Raw genomic sequence first — 23917 nt, 5'->3', positions numbered from 1 at the left:
CAAACATTCTTTCATCCATCCATCCACCTGTCGTTCGTCCACCTGCCCACTCATCTATCTACCCATCCATCTCTCTGTCTCTTCCCCTCTCTATTTTTCTCGCTCCTTCCTTCCTTCTTTCCTCCCTCCCTTCCTTCCTTGCTTCCTTCCTCCGTTCCTCAGTCACATCTAATAGCCAGGCAGTCAGTTAACCATTCAACTTTGTAAATGAACAGACAGCTTATCGCTCAATATGTCAGGCAATTTGAAAACGACTGATAGTGCAACAAAGAATATCCAAGCTACGACTTTGTGAGATTCCTTTCAATTTTGCCCATCTGCACAGTGTTATACGACTTTAAAGTATTAATGTTGTTTCCGTCTTTATTCATGCGATATGTTTTTTTTTAAAATGCATAAATAATGTTATTATTCATACCAACGAAAGAATGTTGCCCAGAGTTAGTCTTGACTGGTCTACTTTTCTCTGTTAGCTTTGCTTCAGAGTGTTTATAAAAACGATTCTCGAAACTAAGACTGTTTGATAGACAAACACTACACAATGTACTATTGTGTCTTTTTGGCAATTAAATAATGCAATGAAGTCAATGAAGTTCTTTGGTATTTTAAAATAAGACGTTTCTTGCTTACTTTTTTGCGAGGACTACTTAGGCTGAGTGTCACCTGGTTCCAAACTCTCCTCAGTTTCTTGTTCTGCATTTAGACAAAACAAAAATGCCAAATATTAATGTAGCTATGGACTAATAAGAAAGTCGAGAACAATACTCCTTGCACAAATTCTCTATATTATTGGCGAAAAACGAGTGTGTTTTTAAAACCTAAATTTGTGGGCGTACCTAATCAGCGCTGGTCGCGGGAAGACAGCACGGATCACTCAAAAAATATTGATAAGCAACAAACCTGAAATAAAGATTTTGATCGATTTTGCCTCCCGCGCTGTCTACTTGCGACTCGCGTGTTTACCTGTGACCTGCACTGATTAGACACTCCATCAAGAGCACACTCCACTCAGTAAAAATTTGTTTCTCAAACATAGATGTTGTTGCAGCTTACTGGAAGACGAGGCTGGCAAAACAAGACGAATTGTAGTCCTTTTTCGTACGTCTGCTAAAAGAAAAAAACAATAACGTAAGCATTGTTTTAGCTATGCCTTTAAGAATACAGCTAAACAACAGGCTAGTAGGCCATTGCATATTCGGCATTGTTCAACAGGTTATATTCAGAACGGTTAATACCGGCACGACATTGTCACACCCAAAGTGTAGCTGGTAGCAAATGAGAAAGTCATTCGATTCAGTTCAAATTTGCGAGAAAAATGTTGATGATAAAAGCTGATGCTATAAAAGGAAAGTGAGGAGTGCTGGTATTTGTTGGGAGAGAGCCACAACACTAGCCCAAGACAGAGTGATCTGGAGGCACCTCGTTGAGGCCCCACGTGCCACTGGGCATTATGGGATTGAGTGAGTGAGTGTTAAAATGTTAACCAGATGTCAAGTAACTTGCCAAACAACAACCGAAACTCGCAAACTATGAAGAAAACAGTTATGGATTGTGAATCCTTAAGCTTTTGGACATGCATGCAAAACAAGTATACGGCTTCTTATTTACATATATTCTTTCCGGGGAGGATAGGCTAAGGCTATCCCAAAGGTTTATATTAATTTGAGAAGTTCTTAAAATACTCCCAGTTCTGGTGGAACTGGTATTCTTTGCTATATTGTCCCTGAAGCAACTATTATGCACAAATAGCTACAAATCAGAGGCATAGAATAGATAACTTTAGTAAAGTTTTTCGTAGCACACCGGCCTTGAATATCCCATTTGTGTTTGTCTTTGTAAACATGCTCGCTTTAACATTCTTGTGGTTACTGAAAAATCCTGTTACTTGATGCAGGATATTTTATATGCCTCGAAACATTGCGGAACTAGTTAGTGTGCAGTAACCAGTTGCCACTTCAACTTATCTGTGAGCAGGTCCTACAATAAAGCAAAATCACTGTTCCATATGAATGCTCAACAGAGTAGTTGAAGTTTGTGTTTATTGGCAATGTAATGCATCATCAATGATTTACCTCGAACAACAGAAATATCTTTTTCTCTTTGCTCTGCATTTAAAAAAGAAAGAGAATTAACCATGCAGTTTCAAAGTGTGTTAGTGAGTCAGTGATATTCCTCACAGAGCAGTTACAACCAGTCATTTCTACCTTACAGAAGAGCACCAAGTGACATCGCAATTTCTCGTTTTATTCTACATTTTATTTGCTGTCTTTGATTAACAATTATTTTGTCAGTGTGATCAAAAGTGGTCATATTGTTCTGTTTAATTTCGTTACTCGCAGAGGGAACAACGTGCAGGTGAAACCTGTTAGATAGAATTGAATGTACGGGAAGAAATATTTACTTTCGACTAGAGGAGATAAAAATGCACAGGGAAGATATAGGCAGACCTACGGTAAGCAGAAGCTTGTTCTGAAAACATAAAAAAATCTCTATATGAAAGCATTACGGTCTTATGGTCTTACCACGAGTTGAAAAATAGTTGTTCTATTTCTTGAACCCGTTGAACTATTGTACAATGTGGTACAAAGAAAAAACTTGGTATCTTTCTCTGCCACTACAAGTCTCATCTTCACGGACTTGGCCACTCGACTAAGTTGAGCCACTAGTATTTCACGTGCAAGTGATTATCTCGCACCCTCGACTAAGCGAGCATTCATTACGAAACAGCTTTTTTGAAAACGTTCTTCAAAGCCGGAAAACATTTTGCCAAACGACGGCGTCACGATAATCATGTGATTTTCCCGACCGAGTTTTCCTCAACCACATATCCAAAATAGCCAGTGATTGTCATGTTATTAAATTCCTTTGGTGTAAAGTGGATGGAAAACATTTGATGCGTTTTCCGAGTGAAACCTTCATTTTCAAATTCCCCGACACATTGTGGGTAGAGCCTAACACTGGGAAAAATAAGGGACTTGTGGCAGACTAAACACAATAGGAATTAGATAATGTCGGATCAGTTTGTGAGAAGAGAGAGAAAAGGAAAATAATCTTACAAAAAAAAAAACAAATTATCCAAAAATAAACTACCTTGTTCTGGAGGAGGCAAACCGACAACTGCCAACTCTATCCTCCCGCACTCGGCCTTTCCTTGATACAAATGAAGAAGCAAGCAAACAAAGGCAACCAATCAGATTACGATGATAATTGTGTATCAAATAACTCAAATAAATACCTTCCATGCCATCAGGTTCTTCATTTTCATCTATTCCCTCCCGGTTTTGTTGCCTTTTGTCTCTTTGCCTTTTTTTCGCGGGGTTGAAAGGTACTAAAACTATCGCAAAATAGCCAGCAAATCTTTCGCATGAGTGCCATATATTGCCTTTTATGTACTAAACTTAAGACAGGCATAAAGCAAGAGAGACGATGATCTTGTCGTCTCTTGCATAAAGCTTCCAGTAACAAAAAATAGAGTCTTAAAAAAAGTACACGCAATAACAAGTAAATTATATGGGCCGTCATCACCAAAAATATAGCCGGGCGTGATAAATTTTGCTGTTTATTTTAATGGCAATGGATTTCAGAATATTTGGTTCAAAGATATCCTCCAGGGAAAAAGAAAAAAACAAACGAACATAAATAACCAAAAAAATAAGTTACCTTGTTCTGGTGGAGGCAAGCCAACAGGTGCCAACTCTATCATTCTGCCCTCGGCAACTCCTTGGAAAAAACAAAGAAGCAAGCAAACAAAACCCGCAAATCAATCAATCAGAAATTGCTTCATAACTCATTGTTCAGAATGAATAAGAGATGACCATGGTTAGTTTCTAGTATCATTTGTGAAACCAATTGCGTAAAAAATACCTTCCACATCATCATGTTGTACATTATCCTCTATTCCCTGCTGGTCTTGTTGCTCTTCTTCTCTCTGATCTGTTACAATTAGAAGTAAAAATTAAGTATTTAACTGTTAGTAGTGTGGACGACGATTTACTTATCATGTAAACACAAAAAGCAAATCTGTTGTGCTCCCATTACAACTGTTACCAGTCTTACGTCTCAAGAGCTTGAAAAGGACAGCATCTGTGTAAAATTATTCTTTTACTCTGGATCAATTTTTGTGATGTCGCAAAAAGAATTCTTTAGAGGGGGTCGTGAAAGTAAAATACTAAAAGAAATTTCTGTCTATCTCGAAGGGTAGCACTGCACCACAAATTCTGCCACCTTTCCATAGCATCACTTTGCTTACTGCAAACTGAAAAGTTTACATCACCCAGTCGGATTAGTTGATAAAGGCCTCGTGAAAATATTGAGGGGCCGCACGAGGATAAAAAATAATAAAATTTAAAAACGATCTCTGTCTGAAACAATTTAAAAACATGCAAGCTTTCGACTGCCTGAACTACAGTCTTCGACGGATAAAATGGGAATGACAAGAGGCGAAGAAAAAGAAAAAAATTGAATAAAAATTCGTCAAATCCCGAAATAATAAAAACGCAAAAAAAAAAATGAATGTTTGTTAAAAAAGAATGTTATATTGTCCCATACATTGGGAGTCTGTTTGATATGCCACGCTTCCAGTGTCTTTGTTGTTCTAAAACCACATTATTATTTTTATCAATGCTTATATCAAATTATGAAATGAAAAACGGAGTCCCGGTATTCATTTAGGAACAGGAACACCTTCAATAAACCCCATAATTCTTTAGATTATCTACTTTTAGAAACATTTATATCTGAACCGCTCACTTTACGCTTTGTGAGAGCGGAAAAATAGGCAGAGAGTTAAGCGAGAAATACAACAATGGATGTACATTTCATGATAAAGGCACCCATATTTAGTCGACAGGGATTCTATATATTCCAAGCACACAGTGTTCTTAAGGGCACATATTATCTTTTACGAGTGCTAGCTATGCCTTCATTTTCCGTTTTTTACTCTGCTATAGAAATTGGTCTATATTCACTGTATAGAAAGAAGGTGATCTGTACCTTCAAACTAAATTTAAAAAAAATCGTTAGGTCCCGGTGCTCGTTTCCGAGAAAAAACGACGCTTTGTGTTGTGTATATGCACGCGCTCGTGAGCGCGTGTTAATGACGTGAAAATCGTGCGCAGTAGGGATGCGCAAGGCAAAAGAGTTACATCTGTTCTGGCCTTATGTTTACTGTCATGATGAGAATTAAAATCAAGGTAGCTGTCAATTCATGTGCACTATACCTGGGCAATATAATTTTTTTTTTTTTAACAAACATTCATAATTATTTGCATTTTTATTTTTTTGTAATTTCATGTATTTTTATTCAATTTTCTTGGCTTCTTGCCATTCACATTTTACCCGTCGAAGACTGTAGTTCAGGCAGTCGAAAGCTTGTAATTTTTTTTAATCGTTTCAGCCAGAGATCGTTTTTAAATTTTAGGTATATCTGGTTGGTATCTGGTTAGCCCACATCGAAAACAGCCTTGCAGTCCCGTTTGTAGATGCCCCCCTCGTTCGTTTACTTCTACGAGTTATCAAGCGGACAATTGGACTCTTCTCGCGCCGCTGTCTACCTATCACCATATCAGTCAAGCACCAGCTAAAAGGACCTTTGGCAGATGACCCTTGGATCGCATCGCAGGACAAACTCATACTCTGGTCAGCCTTTACTCTGGCCTTCTTTGCCTTATTACGTTCGAGCGAGTTCACCTCACCATTTTCAATTTAATTCAACCCGCTGATACACCTGTCCGCTCAGACATCAGTTTTACCTCCGATAAATCTTTATCATTGTACCTGAAATCATCCAAAACTGATCCCTTCCGGATGGGCTGTTCCATTACGCTCACCATTCTGGCCGTTCGGTCTGTGCAATACAGGCAATGCGCTGTTACCTGGCTCACCAGCCTTCAGGCAATTCCAACCCCCTTTATTTCTCCTCATCAGGGCATTTCTCACCAGGGACAGTACACTCAATACATCAAGAAACCTGCCTCAATACTCCAAGCAGTCCCTGCCCAGCTGGCCACCACCCATAGTACCCCACGACAAGCTTGGGATCCAAGCACAGGACAATGTAGACCTCGTTAAAGTTATATTAATATTTTTCACTACTTACCTGGCAGTATTTGGGGCATAATTTGGGTGCACACCTTCCACTAACCTATCGCGTGCGTCAGGCTGGGTGGTTCCCTTACCCCACCTTAGTTTTAGCAACCTAAAAGTAGCTAGGTTGGGGGACTTCGTTCTCTGGGTAAGTTCGCTATCACCCCAATTCATTCACTGGCTGTGTCGACTAACCGCTCAAGGCTTTCTGCCCTCATTTATTATCTCTGAGTGCGCCCGCCAACTGCACAGTTTCTGCTGTGGGGTGTGGGTCCGCTAACCGTCCCACTTTGTGTTTGTGTTTTAATTTGCGGTTTGAGTCCGCTAACCGCCCCACTTAATTTGCAGGGTGTGTCCGCTAACCACCCAATTACCTTTCCAGGGTGTGTCGCTACCAACCACTCTCGTTGCTCTCCCAAGGAGTACCCAGTGTCCATGGTCCCATTTACTGCCAGATTTGTCTTTATTTCATTCATACAATATCATTAGAGAGCGAACTGTTGTTAACCAGCGATAAAGTCTTCCTTTGTTTATCAGCTTTATTTATCACGTGATATGCAAGGCAGAGTCATGGAATTATTGTTAAGTATACCTTCTTGGTCTTGATCACAGCAAGGAAATATGCTCTTCAAGTAGTTCCACAGTCTTCCCAGTTTGTTCTTTAAGATGCTTTGAACCTTGGTAAGCGATAAATAAATGTTACTACTTGGTAAACTTAGACATCGTGCCATTTTTATGCTTTGATCTCGAAAAATGTGAGTTTTTGATAAATAGAAGAAGAATGAGCTTTATTACCTGTATATATAGAATACTTACATACATAAGTAGATAATATGTAGGTTTAACCAAGCCTAAAAGAAGAGCTCCCATAAAATACTTTTAATTTACTTGATACAATAACGAACAAAACTAGGAAAACAGACAACACAATATGCAAATTACCACGTGCAAATGTCGAATAGCAAATCCTGAACAAAAGATAGCCCAATCAAAGAAATGTTTCAGTAACTTCTTCAAGAATGGTTATCATTCAAGATAAAGCCAGGAAATGCATTTGAATATTAGTTTTGCCGACGGCTTTGCAGTCATTTGAAATCTGTGATCTGTGTTTAAGACACAGTTGAAAGCTCATTGATTGTCATGTCTTTGCGGCCATCGAGGGAACGAAAACTTCTCCAGCTTTTCCTTACCAGCAAAGTTTTTATTTTACGGTTTTCTTTCCATTTTAAGGCCAAAACAGGCAACGTTTTGTGTTATGAACGAAAAAAATCTTGATGGTTTACCAAATTTTCTTAGGTATGGGACTCCGCTCGCACGCCTTCGACGTGCAGCAGCTCCGCTACAACTGTGCAGATGTAACAAAAGTTACTCGCAGTAACTGAGAAGCTTAACTTAAGCCAAGTAATTTATTTGCATTTTTAAGATTACAAATTGGCTCACAATAAGCTCGGCGAGAGAAAAAAAATGAAAAACACGCTAAAAGGTATAAGATACATGTAAGAAAAAAAAAATGAATCTCAGAGTTTGAAATTAGGCACTATGGTATGAATTGAAAAGCTGTTCGAATACTTAGAAGCTAAAAGACATATATCTAATTTCCCGTAGTTTGTTTTGACTTGATCAAAACAATAGGTAAGTTTTGAGGCAAATCTAGTTTTTTAACTTTGACTGGATTAGAATTCTGATAGATTATCTGTGTGGGAAAACAGCTGCTGTATGATTCTTAACTTTGGTCTGAAGAAAAATCAAAGGTGTTCATTTGTGCTTGACTCCCGTATCTTTGACTAGAATTTCCCGTCAAGAAGATATTACCCTGCATTGCACACAGGAGGTAGTAACCGGTGGTTTGTAGTATATGACGCAGGCTAGAAGATGAGCGCAGTTCTTTTTGGTTCATTTTCAATTTTACTTACTGACCTTTTTACTAAAAATGGGGAGGGGGAGGGGGAGGGGGAGGAGAGGCTGAAGCCTCCACCAGCCCCTGCTTCCGCACAGTCCCTGGGCAGAAGGCTACAGGTGAAGAAAGAGTAACGTCCACGTAGATATTGTATTACTGCAGATAAACAAAATAGTCTCAAATTTTAGAAGCAAGAAACTGGTTCTTACCTGTGGTGTAGATAACGTGTACAGGATGGGGTTTAAGGCCGAGTTTATCGGGAGCACAAACACAGCTAGCCACACAGCTAGGTCTCCAGGAGAAGAGAAAGACTTTTCCAAGATCGACCTGAGTCCAATGACTATCACGGGCATCCAGCAGGCACAATCGGTAAGGATGATACAGAAAACCCGCCTAGCAAGGGCTCTTTCTCTTTTTGCGGTGGCTGATTTGGATCTGGCTTGGATCTCTCTGGCAGTACCTTGGCGGGCCATACGCCGACTCGATAGGTAGGACTTAGCGAATATCATGGTATAAGCAACCGTGATAAAGAGGAAAATGGCAAAGTTAAGGCCAACAAAGAAAGCAGCGGAGTACTCCCATCCTACTGGCTTTTTAGAAGTAAGTTGCAGTGGCAGGCAAACAACAGATCTGCCATAGTAAGTGTGGTACCCGTAGGGGTGATCAAAATACGGAAGGCCAAACATTGGAAAGAATGCAATCAGGAAACCAACAACCCAGATAATGAAGCACAGAATGTGCGTCGCCCTTTGCGTAAGAGCAGTACCATCGTAAGGGAACACAATATTCTTAAGCCGGTCAGCGGAGATCAGAGACATCATCATTAAAGACACCTCACTGGATAACAAAGCGATAGCCCCTGTAAGCTGACAAGACCAACCAGTACGCCACTTGAAGTCATGCAGGTAATACTTCCCAGACCACAGAAGATCTTTCGTACCCATTGTGTATAGATATATTCCGTTCAAGCCATCAGACACCGCCAAATGCCTTAACATGATGTTCTGTACCACGTTTTTTTCTTTGAAGATCCTTCTCCAGATGAGAACGAATACCGAACCAATGATTGAGAGGGATCCTATCACCCAGATACTTGTCCTTGGGGCTGGATTCCTGAACATGCTCTCACAATTGGCAAAGTTGTCGTTGAAAGCAAAGTCACAGCCAGCGTCTTCCTTGTGCAGATGGCAGCACATCAGGTTCGTGTCCACAGTCCTAAAATCCATTAAATACCTGTATTACAATCATAGAGCACTTTGGGAAAGGTACCCTTTCTTTAGTAACCTACAAGAACTCTCTTGTCAAATGTGAGATTAAAATTGCTATCTTTTGTTGTAACAAATCATGCACTTGGAGATTTGAGACTTTTTCCTATAGTTATAATAGTGGCATAGGACGAAATATGAAACATCATGCAGACTGTAGCTACCACAGCGTCATCTTATCCTCGACTATATGAAGTTGAATTTATGCTTAACTGTGCTCAAGACAGGTTAATCTCGTTCAACAATGATAAGAATGAAAAGCCTTTTCTTACTGATTAATTCGTGGTTGGTCTAGTTAAATCACGATCTATTGACAATCTTACACTCTCATGATGTCCTTTAAATTCTTAAAGAATCCCTCTGGAAGCTCGTTCATCTCGTTGTAATGCATGTATCTGTAAGTTAAGAAGTTCCATAAATGGTGTATTCGTTACAAGTACCAAGATTTGTATACATAAAGGTCTACAACTCAATTTGGTAATAACTGGGTGAAAAGAATGTGAAAATTGGACCAGGTTGCAAGCCGAGTCCAATTTGGCCTTCATAAAAAAAGTTTTGAATTACATTATTTCTGTTGCCGATACTTCAATTCAACAACGTTTGAAGTTTTTGGATCATAACTTATTCTACAAGTCCAGCCAGTTTTTGCAAAGTAAAACTTCTATACGACCAGAACCATGTGCTTACATCCGCGTTACAAAGTTTCTTACTTAGTACTTTATATAACGTTCACGCAATGTCAAATTCGATTAAAGATAGAAAACTACAGTTCTGCGGCAGTGACATCCTCCCCTCGTGTTCGACCCATCTAATTGGCGAACACTCTTCCAGTAGCGCCAATTTAGTTACAGGACATTTCATTACATCAAACTTGGTCTTCACTTTAGATGCTCGTACAATATTGTCCAGGAAAAACTTTCACGATTCTACCAAGAGGCCACTAACCACTTGTGACTGCATAGTCATTAACTAGTATCAAATCTCCGATCTTGACAGTGGCGGTAGGCTGTAGCCATTTCTTACGGTTAATCAGACCAGGTAGGTCCTCTCGTAACCACTGATTCCAAAAGTGGGTCGCACCTCGCCAACGTTTGTGACTTGATATCTTCTTGTCAACAAAGAAACCGGGTGGTTAGTTAAGAGTTCCTCTTCCCATGATGAACTGATTCGGAGTTACAACTTCAAGAGCATCCACATCTGAGCTTACTTCAGTCAGAGGACGACTGTTCACAAGCCATTCCACTTCAGCAAAGGCGGTTAACAACACTTTGTCAGTAAGGACTTAATTCTGTAGGACAACATCTACGGCTTTCTTGCACGATCTCATAAGGCGCTCCCATACACCGCCCATATGAGGCGTGGCTGGAGGGTTGAACACCCACTGAATTCCTTCTTGACTCAACACACCTCCTATCGTATCTTGGTTCCAATCATCGTTGCACACGTGTAACTCACGGTTTGCTCCTACAAAATTTGTTCTATTGTCAGAGTAGATGACAGTTGGTTTACCTCTTCTAGCAATAAATCGTATTGAAGGAGTCAGTAAATAAGGAAAATGCAACTTCCAAATGAATTGCTCTAATCACCAGGCAAATAAAGAGACAGCCATATCTCTTCTCCTGTTTTCTTAGATGCTTCACCTTAAGCAGTCCAAAGAAATCCACACCAACTTTAGAGAATGCTGGTGCAATTTGTAAACGATCATATGGGAGACTCCCCATCATGAGTAGGACTGGTTTTGCTCCTCGCCGTCAACAGCAAGAACACTGATGAAGAATCTTTTGTACTGTAGCACGGCAGCGCAAGATCCAACTCATTTTGGACATGGAGCACTCCTTCATGTTTCAGTCTCTCATGACAATTCATGACGGTGATACAGGTAAACTCATGATCGGGTGATATCACTATCTACTATCACTATCGGGTGACGACTGCAAAATGGAATGTCGGCTCTCTCAATTCGACCACCGGCACGAAGAATTCCATGTACATCAAGAAGGGTGTTAGACATTCCAATGTACTCTTGTTTGAAACATGTTGTTTCGACTTGAGTGCTGCAAATTCTTGAGGAAATGATTCTTCTTGGGTACTGCGGATCCAAAACTTTCGGGCTTGCTCTATCTCTTCAACCAACAAAGTACCAATATGACGTTCCGATTTCGAGTGCCTACAGTTGTAGATAAACTGGGCAAGACACGCAGTTACTCTGAGAAACGTGGTCAGAGATGAGTACTTAGTTGGAGAAAAGTACTGTCCTTTGGATCTTTCACCACACCAATCCAGGTCACAGTCGTTTCTTGGGCCTGTGGGTCATCAATGGATTACTTGGAAGGTTCAAGCATTGAATTTCTCTTCGGCCATTTCTTTTCAGGTAGGAGCAAGAAGGTAGGACCATTTAGCCAACGACTGCCAGATGTGATCGTAGTTACTAGTAATCCCCTGTTACCATCATCACCTGGGTTTAACAGTCCTGGACAGTGATTCCATTGTCAGGGCTCGGTTGAATCCAGGATCTCACCAATTCGGTTGGCGATAAAGGCGGGGTGGCGTTACACACTTCATGAATCCACTGAAACCCAGTGCTGCTATCTGTCCAGAAATAGGTAGAGTCAATGATATAATCATGTTCCGTGATTACTACCAATGATAACCTCACACACGAAATAGCAGCCTGCAATTCAAGGTTTGGTATGCTTAAGGGTTACTTGGGTGCCACCCGAGTCTTGGCCGTAACAAATGCACATTTTACTGCTCCACTGACATAGCAGATTCGAATATAAGCCACTGAGCAGAGTGCCTGTTCGCTGGTATCCCCAAAGACATGAAGCTCCATTTCTGATGGGCTGTCTGGAACATGACAATAAAAACGGGGGATGCGAAATTGTGAAATTCTACCCAGCTGTTCTTGCCACTTAGACCACTCCTCTAGAAACTCTGATGGCAGTAGATCATCCTAACCAATACCAAACTGCCACACTAGCTGAAGAAGGATTTTTGCCCTGACCAGGAATGGACCTAGGAATCCAATGGGATCAAAGAGTGATGCTATCAGGCTCAGCATCTTGTAACGAGTGTCGGCCATGTTCCACTTCACAACTTCATAGACAAAACAGTCTGAATTGGTGTCCCAGATGACACCAAGAGCACGTTCCACAGGCATTATGACATTTTCATCCACGAGAGCTTTTTCCAGTGCTGGTATTTGCTCAATCACTTTTTCCTTATTTGAGATCTGCTTGGTCAAGTGAAAACCACCCAGGTTAAGCATTTCATCAAATTATTGTTGCAGTTCCATAGCTTCATCGGTTGATTTAACAGACTTGAAAAAGAGTCATCCATGTGAAAGTTTCGCTTCACAGCTAGAGCGGTGATTAGAAACTCCAACTCATTACCTTCCGCACTTCTCAACAAGGCATAGTTGGAACAAGTAGCCGTACATTTCCCTCCAGTGTGGCTTTCACAACGAGAGAGGGTTTGCCAAATCTGGATTCCTATTCCTTCAGTGCTTCATAGTAAGAATCTCCACTGTAACCACATCCTTCATTTGGAGACTTAACTCTTCCAATCACAGAATTCTGAAGATGTTGCATTTTTCTATTAAGGGCCCATGAACCGATTCATGCGCGCGCTCGCGCGCGTTGCTAAGGAGGTGAAATTTCACGGTCGGCCTGAGCGTGGAAAATGTAAAAACTCAATAACTTACAAATTCGCTTAAATTTTAGATGTTTTTTTCTTTGTGTTTCACAAGATTCAAACTAAAAAAAAGTACAAGCAAAGACAAAATAAGTGAAAAAGAGAAACACAGGAGCAAACGAAAGAGAAAAACTGACTCCGTGTGGCTTTGTTTGATCTTACCGGAGTGCACTGGTAGTGTAAATTGGGCACGCCCTGAGACGGTAACTTCCAATGTATATCGGGCGCACTTCCAGTTTCTTTAAATGCTAAAGAAGACGCGGTTTTTCATTAAATCCAGCCTTTTTCAACGAGTTTCGATTAAAGCCAACGCTGAAAAGATAGCTATGCATTCCTTTTTCGAAGTCATGTTTTTTTCAGAAAATTTCGAATTTTTCAATATTTTGAAATTTCTCAAAATGTGACCTTTAAGAAATGAAACAAAATCTATGCATAGAGTAATGAGGATTTAATATGAAATATTAAATCAATGAAAAAAATCCCGATAAAGTAATTTGCCTTGGAGCCGTTACATTTTTTCAGTATTAGTCACGTGACCATGGGTGTGGCCTAATGACGTCATCACTAGTGTTACTGATCATTATAAAGTTAAAACACCCGGAATAACTCTGATATAACCAAAAATGACAAGGTTATATGAGAATAAATTATCCCTAGCAACGGCTTAACAAGATCAGTTAATGGACCTTAAGGGGAAGATTGGCATCATGAACAATTGATTTAAACATTGGAGACCAATCAGACCAGTCTAAAGGATCACCATCAAACCTGTTTAGACGTAGTTTAGGAAGAGCGTCACGAATAGACTGACCGCAAAACAGGAGTTTCTGGTTGTTTGTACTTGTTAAAGCTGATGGCTGTGCTTGTAAATCTCCAATCCATCAGTGATAAGACGGCAATGTTTCTTTAGGATTGGCAGTCCTTGAACTCTGACGGACTGCTGACTTTGGCTACTGAAATGATGATCAGGATTTAACAGCTTCTGCAGTGACTTTGGTTGATAATACAGTTCCATGATCGATTCACTTCTGCTTCATGGAAAAGACCAGTTACAGGTTTAGGAATTATGGGTAAGTGTCGTACCACAGCAGTTGATGGAGCAAGTTCCAAAGATTCATCCGCAAAATCAAGCAATGGATTAGGCAGAGCTTTAGGGTCATGATCTTCATTTTGCGCCTTTTCAAATATTGCTGCTTCTGCTACGAGGCGTGCAACCTCGTCCTTGGCTTCCTGTGCCTCTTCTTTATTTAGCCTTGAATTTGAGCCTTTCAGCTTCGTCTTGAACAAGTTCAATCTTTCTTTTAACCTCCGGTTCCTTGTCGAACTCCTGCATTCTTCGATGTTCCTCCAAGGCAAGCTGCTTTGTCATTTTTACCCCAATTTCGGATCCTGTCCTAGTAGAAGTTTTGCTTAAGCTTGATTTAACCGAGCTTGATCAGCTAGAACTTTCCTCTTCTCTTTCGTCAAGGTGCCCGTTAGCCTCCAATTGAGCTTCTTGAACTCTTTCGTGCTGTTCCTCGTACCAATCTAAACTGGTTTCGTGTTCGTTCTCTGGTATTACAGAGACGAGTTCATCATCAAGGTCTTACGCTTCCATGAGATATACTTGCAGATTGTTCACATAGCTTCAATAATAGCTTTCCGTCCGTATTGTTTAATGGTTGATTCTAATTTCTTGAGAGTGTTAGTTATTCTTCTTTTGACCGCAGCACGTTTGTTTTTTAAACTCATAATTCTCGTACTCACTGTTTGGGTTGTGCGAGCTGAATCCAAAGGGCGTCCGCCATCGGCGGTCCCCTTCGGTCAAATTCATACCAAATTACTAAATTCCACACCACTTCTGCGATTCGCTCGTTCTATCTCGCTTCCAAGGATCAGAAAAATGTTGCCGATACTTCAATTCAACAACATTTGTAGTTTTTTGACCATAATTTATTCCACACGTTCAGCCAGTTTTGACAAAGCCAAATTTCTACAGGACGAAAGCCATGTGCTTACATCCGGGTTACAAAGACTATAACTTAGTTCTTCATATCATGGCTACGTAATGTCAAATCCGATTAAAGATAGAAAACTACAGTTCTGTGGCGGTAACAATTTCTCCATGCAGTCGTGGTACGTGTTAACTTCTGTTCAGTTCTTATATTCACTTGCATTATTCACCATCAATATCAATTACGTTCTCACAACGTGACCAGCTCCCCGTTGCCACCGATATCGCAAACGTCATCTGTTCGAATCCCATTCAAGCCTGATTTTTTTTATTCAGGCTTTCATTTCACAACTGCTTAACTTGTGTATATAACTGCGATGATCATTCATATCGTAACATATTTCTTCGTAGTTCAAATATATGATCTCGCGTACATTCCCTTGCATTCTATATATTGAGTGTACTAAAAACACAAATACTTTCTTAAAGAGGTAAGGCTAATACTCACAACAGCATTAAACGTGGAACATGCTTGAAATTCGCAATAGACACACTCCTAAGCTGGTTGTCAAATATGTTTCTGAGGGAAATGAAGAATAATTGCAATCAAGGTGGCTGGCAACAGTCTCCAGCACTTTTCCAACAGCTATACTTTGACGGAACATTAATATCACAGTTTATCAAGTGAAACTATTTTACTAATATCACATAAAGAGATTATTTGCTAGGCAAATAGAATTTTTATGTCTTTCTTCCCAGGAAATTTGGTTTATTTTAAAGGTGCAATATTGAAGGTACGTGTGTTGATTCTTGTGCAACAGTAATTGTTATGTAAAGCATACCACACGTGCGGGGGCCTGGACAAGGAGGTTTGTTTTCTTCATTGTATTGAACCCCCCGCTCGTGATGTCAGGATACGTGGCCTGGTTACAAAGCATCGGTCATTCATTCATTCATTCTTGCTTCTCGCTGGATGACACGTTCGCTTTCAGGTCCCACCTCCTCCCCTTGTCCTGTCCGCTTTGTTTCGTTGTGTTAATTTTTAGGATAGTTTAGTAGGCGTTTTTGTGCCCTCACCTTTACTGGGGCTCAACACAATTTCTATAGCCAATTGTTTTTGTAATTAATTCAAAAAATTTGTATGATTAAATCGGCTTTGGGTCTTTGCCCTTAGCCATTTTACTCTATCTGGAATTGCCTGTCTTCATTTTAGTGCCCAGTAAACGAGCGCAGTTATGCAGCCCACTAGATTTTTAGTCCCTAGGCTGGGAAGGAAGGAAAGGCATAAATGCCCAGCCATTGGTGAACTAATGCTGGTAATTTCAAAAATTTAATATGGCACTGGACTCCATCCTCAGAATTTTTTTAACCTTGCAAAACGTTACGTCTTATCTCGAGCTAACTATATAATGAGCCTTTTCGGCGATACAGCGGCCATTTTGAATACTGTTGTTTCAAATAGCTATTATGGGACGCTGAGGGGTCAAATTAGGATGTATTTGATCTCCTGAGCATCCCATAAGAGCTATTTGAAACAACAGAATTCAAAATGGCTGCCGTATAGCCAAAAAAGTCCATTGGTCGGCAGGATGTGATAATACTGAATACAGTTTTGAGAGCCAACACTTAGTTTGTCCCTCTTATGTCAACAACCGGCGTTCCCCCACGCCAAAAAAAAAAAAAAATAAATAAAAAAGATTATTGGGAACCTATGATATATGTTCTCGCTCGTATAGCTATATTCCTGGGTTAACGGTGCAATAGTGCTTTCTACGTTGTTAACTAAACGTCACAGCCTACACGGCCCGAGATTTCATTCTGTAACAAGCATTACAGGATATTGTTATGTCATTTACCATCAAATATATACCTACATTGACAGGAGATTCCTTACACCTTCGAAAATCCCTTCAGGCAACTCTTTGAGCTCGTTCTCCGAAAGATAACTTAAAATGAGAGAGAAATAATTACGACAGGAGGGTCACTTACACCTTCCCAATAGCTTATCGCTAAAAGTATGCATTGCTATGACTACAAAATAGGGATGGCTTACAGTGTTTCAGCCAGAAAATTTTACTCGAGGGCCAAAGTGGCCCCTGAAGTCTTTTTTAGGGGCCAAGTTTTAGGAAAGGGGAGAAAAAAATGCGTTAGAGTACGGAGGAAAATAAAGCAGTTTATTAGGATCTATGATAAAAATTGATAGTAAGTGCTTTTTGAAGTGTTTCTACTCAAAAAAGTTTCTTTTGAATTAGGTACTAGTATAAAGGACCCGTAAATTACAAGAGAACAATCTATAGGCATACACGACGTAGTCAATGATCAAGGGTTCGCAATGCGTTACAGGGCGATTTCCAGCACGGTCAGCCATTTGGAAGTTTCCCGCTGTGAGAGAATCAATACAGTAAAGGAAACGGATGGATTGACTTCTTTTCTTATGTTACATGTTTTAGAAGGAAAGATCTTTCGATATAATTTCCTAGAAGGACATTGTGTGACAAAATAACTGTTGTTGATCGTCAACGCACAGAAATGTTGTCGCCATAATGGCGACTGAGCCAGAAGTTTTGGTCGCCAAAGATGAAATGGTAATTGCATTGGCCATCGTATCGGTCGCAATTTGGAGACCTGGGATGGCTTTTAAAATACTATGCCTGTGTTAAGCGTGCAGCCTTGTACAAGAAAAGGGCCAAATTGGCCCTTTTTTCGTATTTCTGGGGACCATCTCTGATTGCAACGTGGGATTCCCGCAATGGCGCGGTCTGGCGGAAACACTGCCGCCGGCTTATATGTCTGCTGACATAGCTTATCAGCAACAAAAACGACACATCCTGTAAGAAAGACATGCTTTATTTAATCTGTAATAATATCTGTCCCCCTCCTCTCTTCCACAGTTTCCTCCATGGGAAACTAAAATAGCTACGTTTACCTACTTTTCAGTTTCTTTTAACCTCCAACGCAGATGCTCTTTGGGTTGAAAGAGAGATTGCGTGGCGAGCTCAAAAATCGCCTGCATAGGAGGCTGAGTCTCTTTACAAATTTGATTTAACCTTTAACGTCATAAGATGTTTAAAACTAACTTTATTTGCACCAAAAAAAATGTGCACATGCAAATAGGGTGCCAGCAGGGAAGAACTTAATCTTCATACAAAGCTGACCCTCTTAATAAAATAAGCTTAACCCCCTTAGTAAACTTTTAATGTGGCGAGTAATGTAGATTACTTCCATGCTTGAACATGGAATATTTTCAAAGCAGTGAAAAACTACACAAGGGAACTCTTAAAAACACTTAAGGGGTTTACAAATAACAATGAGCACAAATAGTCTTTGACATGTCTGGTCCTGCACTTGTCAAAGAACCTTATGCATGTAAACTCAATCTTCTTTGGTAATTAAAATACCCTAGGGATCATTCAACTACTGCTCGTCGACGTGTCAGGTTGGACTTATTCAGATCTCAAAGTTTGCCATTAATATCTTCACTTACAGGTCATACAAATTCACCAAGCCTTGGAATTGATTAGGATGAAGCTTTTTAAGCTTATTTCGGTCCATTTTCCTGTAGAATTGTAGAGTTAGAGAGACATTTATGAAGCAGAAGCGGTTTGGTGCTACATAATAGTAAAAACTATGAAATAACTTTTTCGCATCACAAATCTTCTGGAAAAACCATTAAAATATTTCTGGTTCTAGTTCGTCTTAAAAGGCTTTTTTTTTTTCAAAATGATTTTCACGTTTTTCGCGAATTGACAGATTGAGACGAAAATCGTGTCCATATATAACAGCTATAAGTTTCATTTCTATGGTTTACATAACTACAATATCTATATCTGAAACTTCTTGCTCTAGTTTTTTCCAGAAAATCTTTAGTTTAGTGGATGGGGGAAGACTAGTGTAGCCAATGTTTCCAGTGGAGAAACGAAACTTATCTTGAAGGTTCTATGGAGAATCTGGATGATAGTTAAACGTGCTTAAACTGTCCACAAGCGAATGACTGATTGCGTTTGTATCTAGTCTTAAGTTTTCTGTTTGAAATACTTTAGTGAGGTAATTGATGATTCATTGCTTCTGTGGAATGTTATGAAAAAAAGAACCTATGTTGACGTACTCAGGCGAAATCTAATCGCTCTTTTTTCATTTAATTCCACTTGAAATCGGGAATTAATAATCTCGTGAAATGTTGCGTAACCAAAATCGCGAAATTAAGTAGGCGCCAAATTAATTACGAATAAGGTACCTTGAAATCACAGCAATGCTCTGAAAATTGACATAAAAAAAAAATTGATTGCGTGAGTAACCTTAACATAATGCTTTTACTTACAGCGTCTTAAGCGCGGTGAGATTAGAAAAGATCTTTGGCGGTAACTCCTCGATTTGGTTTTCAGGCAGAAATCTACAATTTGAAAGGATAAGCCGCAACAACATGATATAACATGAACAGAGATCAAGAGTATTCATGATACTGTGAAAAACGGCTTCTCACTGTTGTATTTGAATTATGCGCACAAGATACAACTAAAACTCGTAACTATTTCTTGTAAACCAAAATGGCAAAGAAATGCATATAACGTTGCTTATATACCACTGTTAAAAAGAGTCCTACTCACAGCCTTTTAAGGGTTGCAAGAGCATCAAAAAGTCCTTCTGGTAAACGTTTTAGTTTATTGCTGGATAAATTTCTAAAGGCGACAAATAGATTGACATTAAGTAGTTTTTATTCTACAATCGATCGATTGATCAATTGATCGATCGATCAATGGACTGCTGACATAATTTTACCGTTCCCAATCCTGCTGTCCCAATTTCCCCAGTGCTAAGGGACTGGGGAAATTGGTTCGTTATATCGACAAAATTCCCTTAGCTGTAACAACGTCAACAAAACAAATAGGGCGTGTAGTTTGCTCGCAGAGTAAGATAGAAAACAGGGTTTTTGACAAGGAGACTAATCTAATCTGCGCTAATGCAGAGCCCAGAGGTGTCGTTCACAGTTGGATCAGTTGAGTGCAGAAATTAAGAAAAGGAAAACAAAACTGACCATTCCTATACTACTTTTAACATGAGATTGAATGAAGATACAATTCGCAGGCCATTGTTAACAAAAGACATAACTTCACTCTATGAGTGAGTCCTTGTTTTTTTCTTGGGGGGGGGGGGGTTGGAAGTGGGGAAGGGGAGGCGTTCGCTGGGCGTCTATTAGACAAGGGACGTTTATTAGAGGGGAACTTCGAATACAAATTTTACTCTTGAGAGAAGGGGGCATTTATTAGCTACGAGACCTTTATTTGAGAGTGGAAGTTGATTAGATTATTCACGGTAGGGTAAATACCTAAGCCCCATTTTTGGTACGTTTCGGGGGCATATCAGGCACGTTTGTCTCGCCATGGGAATCTTGTGTCGACTCCGTCTCACTAAAATACGAAGGCTGAAAAAAAGCTCTTTTAAGTGTCAGATAGTGGGTGTACAACGGACATTTCACGCTTAGACCTTCGTTATTGTGTTAAACACACCAATGAAGTTCGAAGCTGAAAACTCACTATTTGATACCTTAAATCAGCTTTCCAGCCTTGTGGAGCTTTTGTGTTTCATTAAGGGAACCAAAAACTGAAGTGCTTGCTGTTTGCATGATCTTGCTGCATACTAACACCTCTTGCAATTTTTTGACGCTCAGATTGATCTTTCTTCACTTCCGACGTAATGTCATGGAGCCACTCATGAAAGTTATCTCTTCTTAATACCAATATACTGAATCTAGTGAATCTTCGGTTTGTCAAATATGGTACGTTGCGGTAAATCAAGCACGCAGTCAAGGCAATCAAGTAATATGTCGAACACGAGAGACATTGTTTCATCGGAATATCGAAACACCGAGCAGAGTGTTAAAAATACGACGCGTAGCCGAGTATTTTTGACAAAATTCGAGATGTTTGGATAGCCGATGAAACACTGTCTCGAGTGTTTGATATACCTTCTCAAACAAAACAAACACTAAGGAGTAGACGGTGAAGTAAAATTGTCAAAATTTATGCTAATTAAGACCGGTATCCAAACCTCTTTCACGGTTGTGATTTTCTTTGTTTTAACTGGATGGATTAATGAGTTTGAGAAGCAACGTTCCAAGGAAATCAAATATAATACAACCCTACTTGTACACTAATATAAATGATGTAATCTGATTAGTGGAACTATCGCACACTATCAGCAATTGTTTGCAATGAAATCTCGAGCAATCGAGCTAATGATCGGATTAGTAATTAGACATTTTTGAATATTTTGTTTAAAAAGGGGGATGGGGGGATGGGGAGGGAGTGTGGAAAGTTTGGCAGCAATTGTTTTAAGACACTACGAAAGCCGAGAACTCACAGTTCATCCAAGTTTACTAAATCTTTAAATATAGTGGCAGGCAACTCCTTGATGTTATTGTTTTGCAACCATCTGAAAGAAAGATACAGCGATATTAAGAGGGTCCTTCTTAACTTTAGATTTAGAACAGTTGCTAAGGGATTTCTGAGGGCGATATTTAGGGGGGAGCCATTTTGAACCATTTTGCAGTGCCAAATGATGAATTTTAAATAACGGATCGCTTGATTTGAGCAAAAAAAAAAAAATGATTTCGCGTGCGTGAATTGTGCTAGTCACAAACAGCGCGTTAGAATTTTAAATCCATAGAACTTGGAAGAAAAAAGGAAAAGTTCCGATTTCTCTCATGAATCAGAAATAACCTAGCCTTCTTTATAATCGTACGCATGGAATTACTGATTACACGTAAAAGGGGAAAACTGCTGTTGAAGGTCTCTTTTTGCGGGTGTTCAGTTTTTTACCTCATAATTTGTATGAAGATGACATTGATAATTTTCGCATTTGGATGCCTTTTAAAGAGGCTGGCAACAGTTTCCAGCACCTTTCTAACAGCTTTACTTTGAAGGATGATTTTTTTTGCCACTGTGTAACAAGTAATGCTACAAGTTGCAACCATCTTACTTTTTACATATTAGGTTACCATAGCAACGACATGAGCTGCTAAAAACACCCTTATATTTTAGCTTAAGCGCTTTTAACTCAAAAACGAGCTTGATGACCCCTATTTTTTCTTATCGAACTGTGATAAGCATGATAAGATGCAACTTTTTGCAAAGTTTAAAAAAGTCCTGTGTAGTGGGTTCAGAGCCACCTTAAATTCTTGAAAATGTTATCAAAAGCCAAACGCCAAAAAAACAGAACAGGTGGCAAATGCGGTCAAAGCCAAGTTAACAAACACACTGAAATAAACTGCAGGAACAAAGGAACAGCCTAAAACACATTTAAGGTTGCAAGTTACCACATATTACTTGCCGTTTAAGAATTACAGCTGATTAAACTGCCACAGATTACGTAATTTATGCATTTCAATTTTTTTCTCTAAACTAATTGTAAATAGCTTTCTCTTGAATTAAATATGAAAGTAAAAGACTCGATATTAGAGATGTAAACTTCTATCATTACAAATTTCTGTTGATATAAATGATCGAAGAAATTGTTCAGCACAAGGACAATGTTGAATTCGACAGTGAACTACCACTCACTCCCTCAAAACGTTGTAACGGCTTACTTATTGTACCGGAGAACTTCCTATATTTAGGTAAGCCTTATGCATTCATTCACACCTTCAGCATGAAGTTCGAACCCCTTAGTAAAAAAGTTTAAAGTAATTTAGACTTTGAATGGTACGGTAGAATACGCGAGTCTATATTATCATAGTCTTCACTTACAGCTCTTTCAAGTTCCTCAAGCCATAAAACAATGTCTCGTTTAACCCTTGAAGCTTGTTGTTTTGCAATTGTCTGTGTCAATTAGAAACAAGTATTGTAATACATGATGATTTACACTTCATGAATATTATATTTTCCTGTATAATTTTTCTAAAAAGGTACCTAATTGAAATGAAACTCTGCTATTAGTGTTTCACTGCATTATGCCACAACTTAAAAGTTCGATTTGATAAAACCAATAACTTCTTAGTCCTTGATCGAGGTTGCTTTTTAGCAAGACTCTCAGCACAATTGAAAACGTGTTGAGTCTATCCACTTCATCCTTGGTTTCATAGACCCAAAACTTGATTAGACTGGTCTTTCTCAAACTCAATAATTTATCAAGTTTAAACAAGGTGATCATAACCATGACGGTGTTTGATCTTACCAAGCACAAATTTTTACGTAACATTTTTCCATTTTATAACACTGCAGGCACTGTTTCACCACATTTCTAGTCACCTTGAAATTTGTCTAAAATAGTCTGCTGTGAGTCTTATTTTCAGTTATTAGTGTATTTAGGGACTTACAGATTGATGAGTTTGGTATTGTTGCTGAAAATCATGGGTGGTAAGTATTGTAACTGGTTATCACTCAGAAACCTAAAAATATCGTTTTAATTGAAGGTAAATTTATGACAATGACAAATTCATTGAAAAAGATGACAGATCCAATGTGCGGCAATTGGGATTTCAAGACAAAAACTTTCAGGTGAGGCGACATCCTCATCTGACGTTCCTTGCCTCAAATAAATGTTCTGGAGGCAATATATACCTTGTAAGCTCATTATCATTGCTAAACTATTCTTGAAGTTAAAGACGGGATGTAGATTTACTCTTCGCCCCCCTCCCCCCAAATCCATACAGTGGAAGAAGCTCAAAAAGTCCGGTCTGAATGGGACTAATGAGGTCAAGAGACGCTCATTATAGACGTTTTAAAAAATTTATGTGTTTAGTAAATGGTTTGAGCCCAGGAGTATCAATAGTTTGTATGCTGTGATCGTCCTGGTGATGGTAATTCTGAACTGATGTTGGGGTCTGACGTTTCGAAAACCTGAGCGAGATTCATGTTCAGAGTCAAGTGAAAAGCGTTTGTCAAATGATGGTGTTGTAAGTCTTGTCCGTTGAAACCGCTTAGTCGGTTTAGCCGTAATGGTATTGGCTAAAAGACTCGTGCCAACAGTCGTTGGTTGGTTCTAGAAACTTTCGATCCGTCCATTGTCAGTCAAATTGAACCGTTCAGTTTGAGTTCTGTTCTTCGGCTT

The 23917-nt window shown here is 39.4% G+C and overlaps 1 protein-coding gene across 2 annotated transcripts; it reads right to left on the bottom strand.

The window, feature by feature from the left end:
* Positions 1-913: 913 nt before the first annotated feature.
* Positions 914-23249, bottom strand: LOC110054676 (G protein-coupled receptor GRL101-like). 2 transcript variants are annotated; one of them, XM_089287211.1, is made up of 16 exons: positions 23184-23249; positions 22615-22686; positions 21230-21301; positions 19477-19548; positions 19191-19262; positions 18357-18428; positions 16747-16818; positions 15381-15452; positions 9570-9641; positions 8191-9196; positions 6677-6761; positions 3865-3933; positions 3661-3720; positions 3091-3150; positions 2073-2105; positions 914-1107 (listed from the first exon to the last, which is right to left on the bottom strand). In XM_089287211.1, exons 1-16 carry the CDS (start codon positions 23216-23218, stop codon positions 992-994), a joined length of 2040 nt encoding a protein of 679 aa, XP_089143337.1. In that variant the 5' UTR covers positions 23219-23249; the 3' UTR covers positions 914-991. The 2 variants fall into 2 exon arrangements, with proteins under 2 accessions (XP_089143337.1, XP_089143339.1); XM_089287213.1 differs by lacking the exons at positions 18357-18428; positions 19191-19262; positions 19477-19548; positions 22615-22686; positions 23184-23249 and having other exon boundaries at positions 21230-21468.
* Positions 23250-23917: the final 668 nt, after the last annotated feature.

Source organism: Orbicella faveolata, unplaced genomic scaffold (assembly GCF_042242905.1).
Source record: "Orbicella faveolata isolate gen_17 unplaced genomic scaffold, um_ofav_v1 contig_1, whole genome shotgun sequence".
NCBI lineage: Eukaryota > Metazoa > Cnidaria > Anthozoa > Scleractinia > Merulinidae > Orbicella > Orbicella faveolata.
The sequence above is the reverse complement of the archived record's forward strand: the minus strand, read 5'-3'. Positions and strand labels throughout refer to the sequence as shown.

What these genes read in the sequence shown, in the direction of transcription:
- LOC110054676 (XM_089287211.1), bottom strand. Translation starts at nt 23,218, where the DNA reads ATGATTTTCAGCAACAATACCAAACTCATCAATCT. An exon ending in TTGGTGAATTTGTATGACCT is followed by an intron (nt 16,819 to 18,356) that starts GTAAGTGAAGAT and finishes TCTCATTTTAAG; the next exon opens with TTATCTTTCGGAGAACGAGC. An exon ending in GTAAGGAATCTCCTGTCAAT is followed by an intron (nt 15,453 to 16,746) that starts GTAGGTATATAT and finishes CATTTCCCTCAG; the next exon opens with AAACATATTTGACAACCAGC.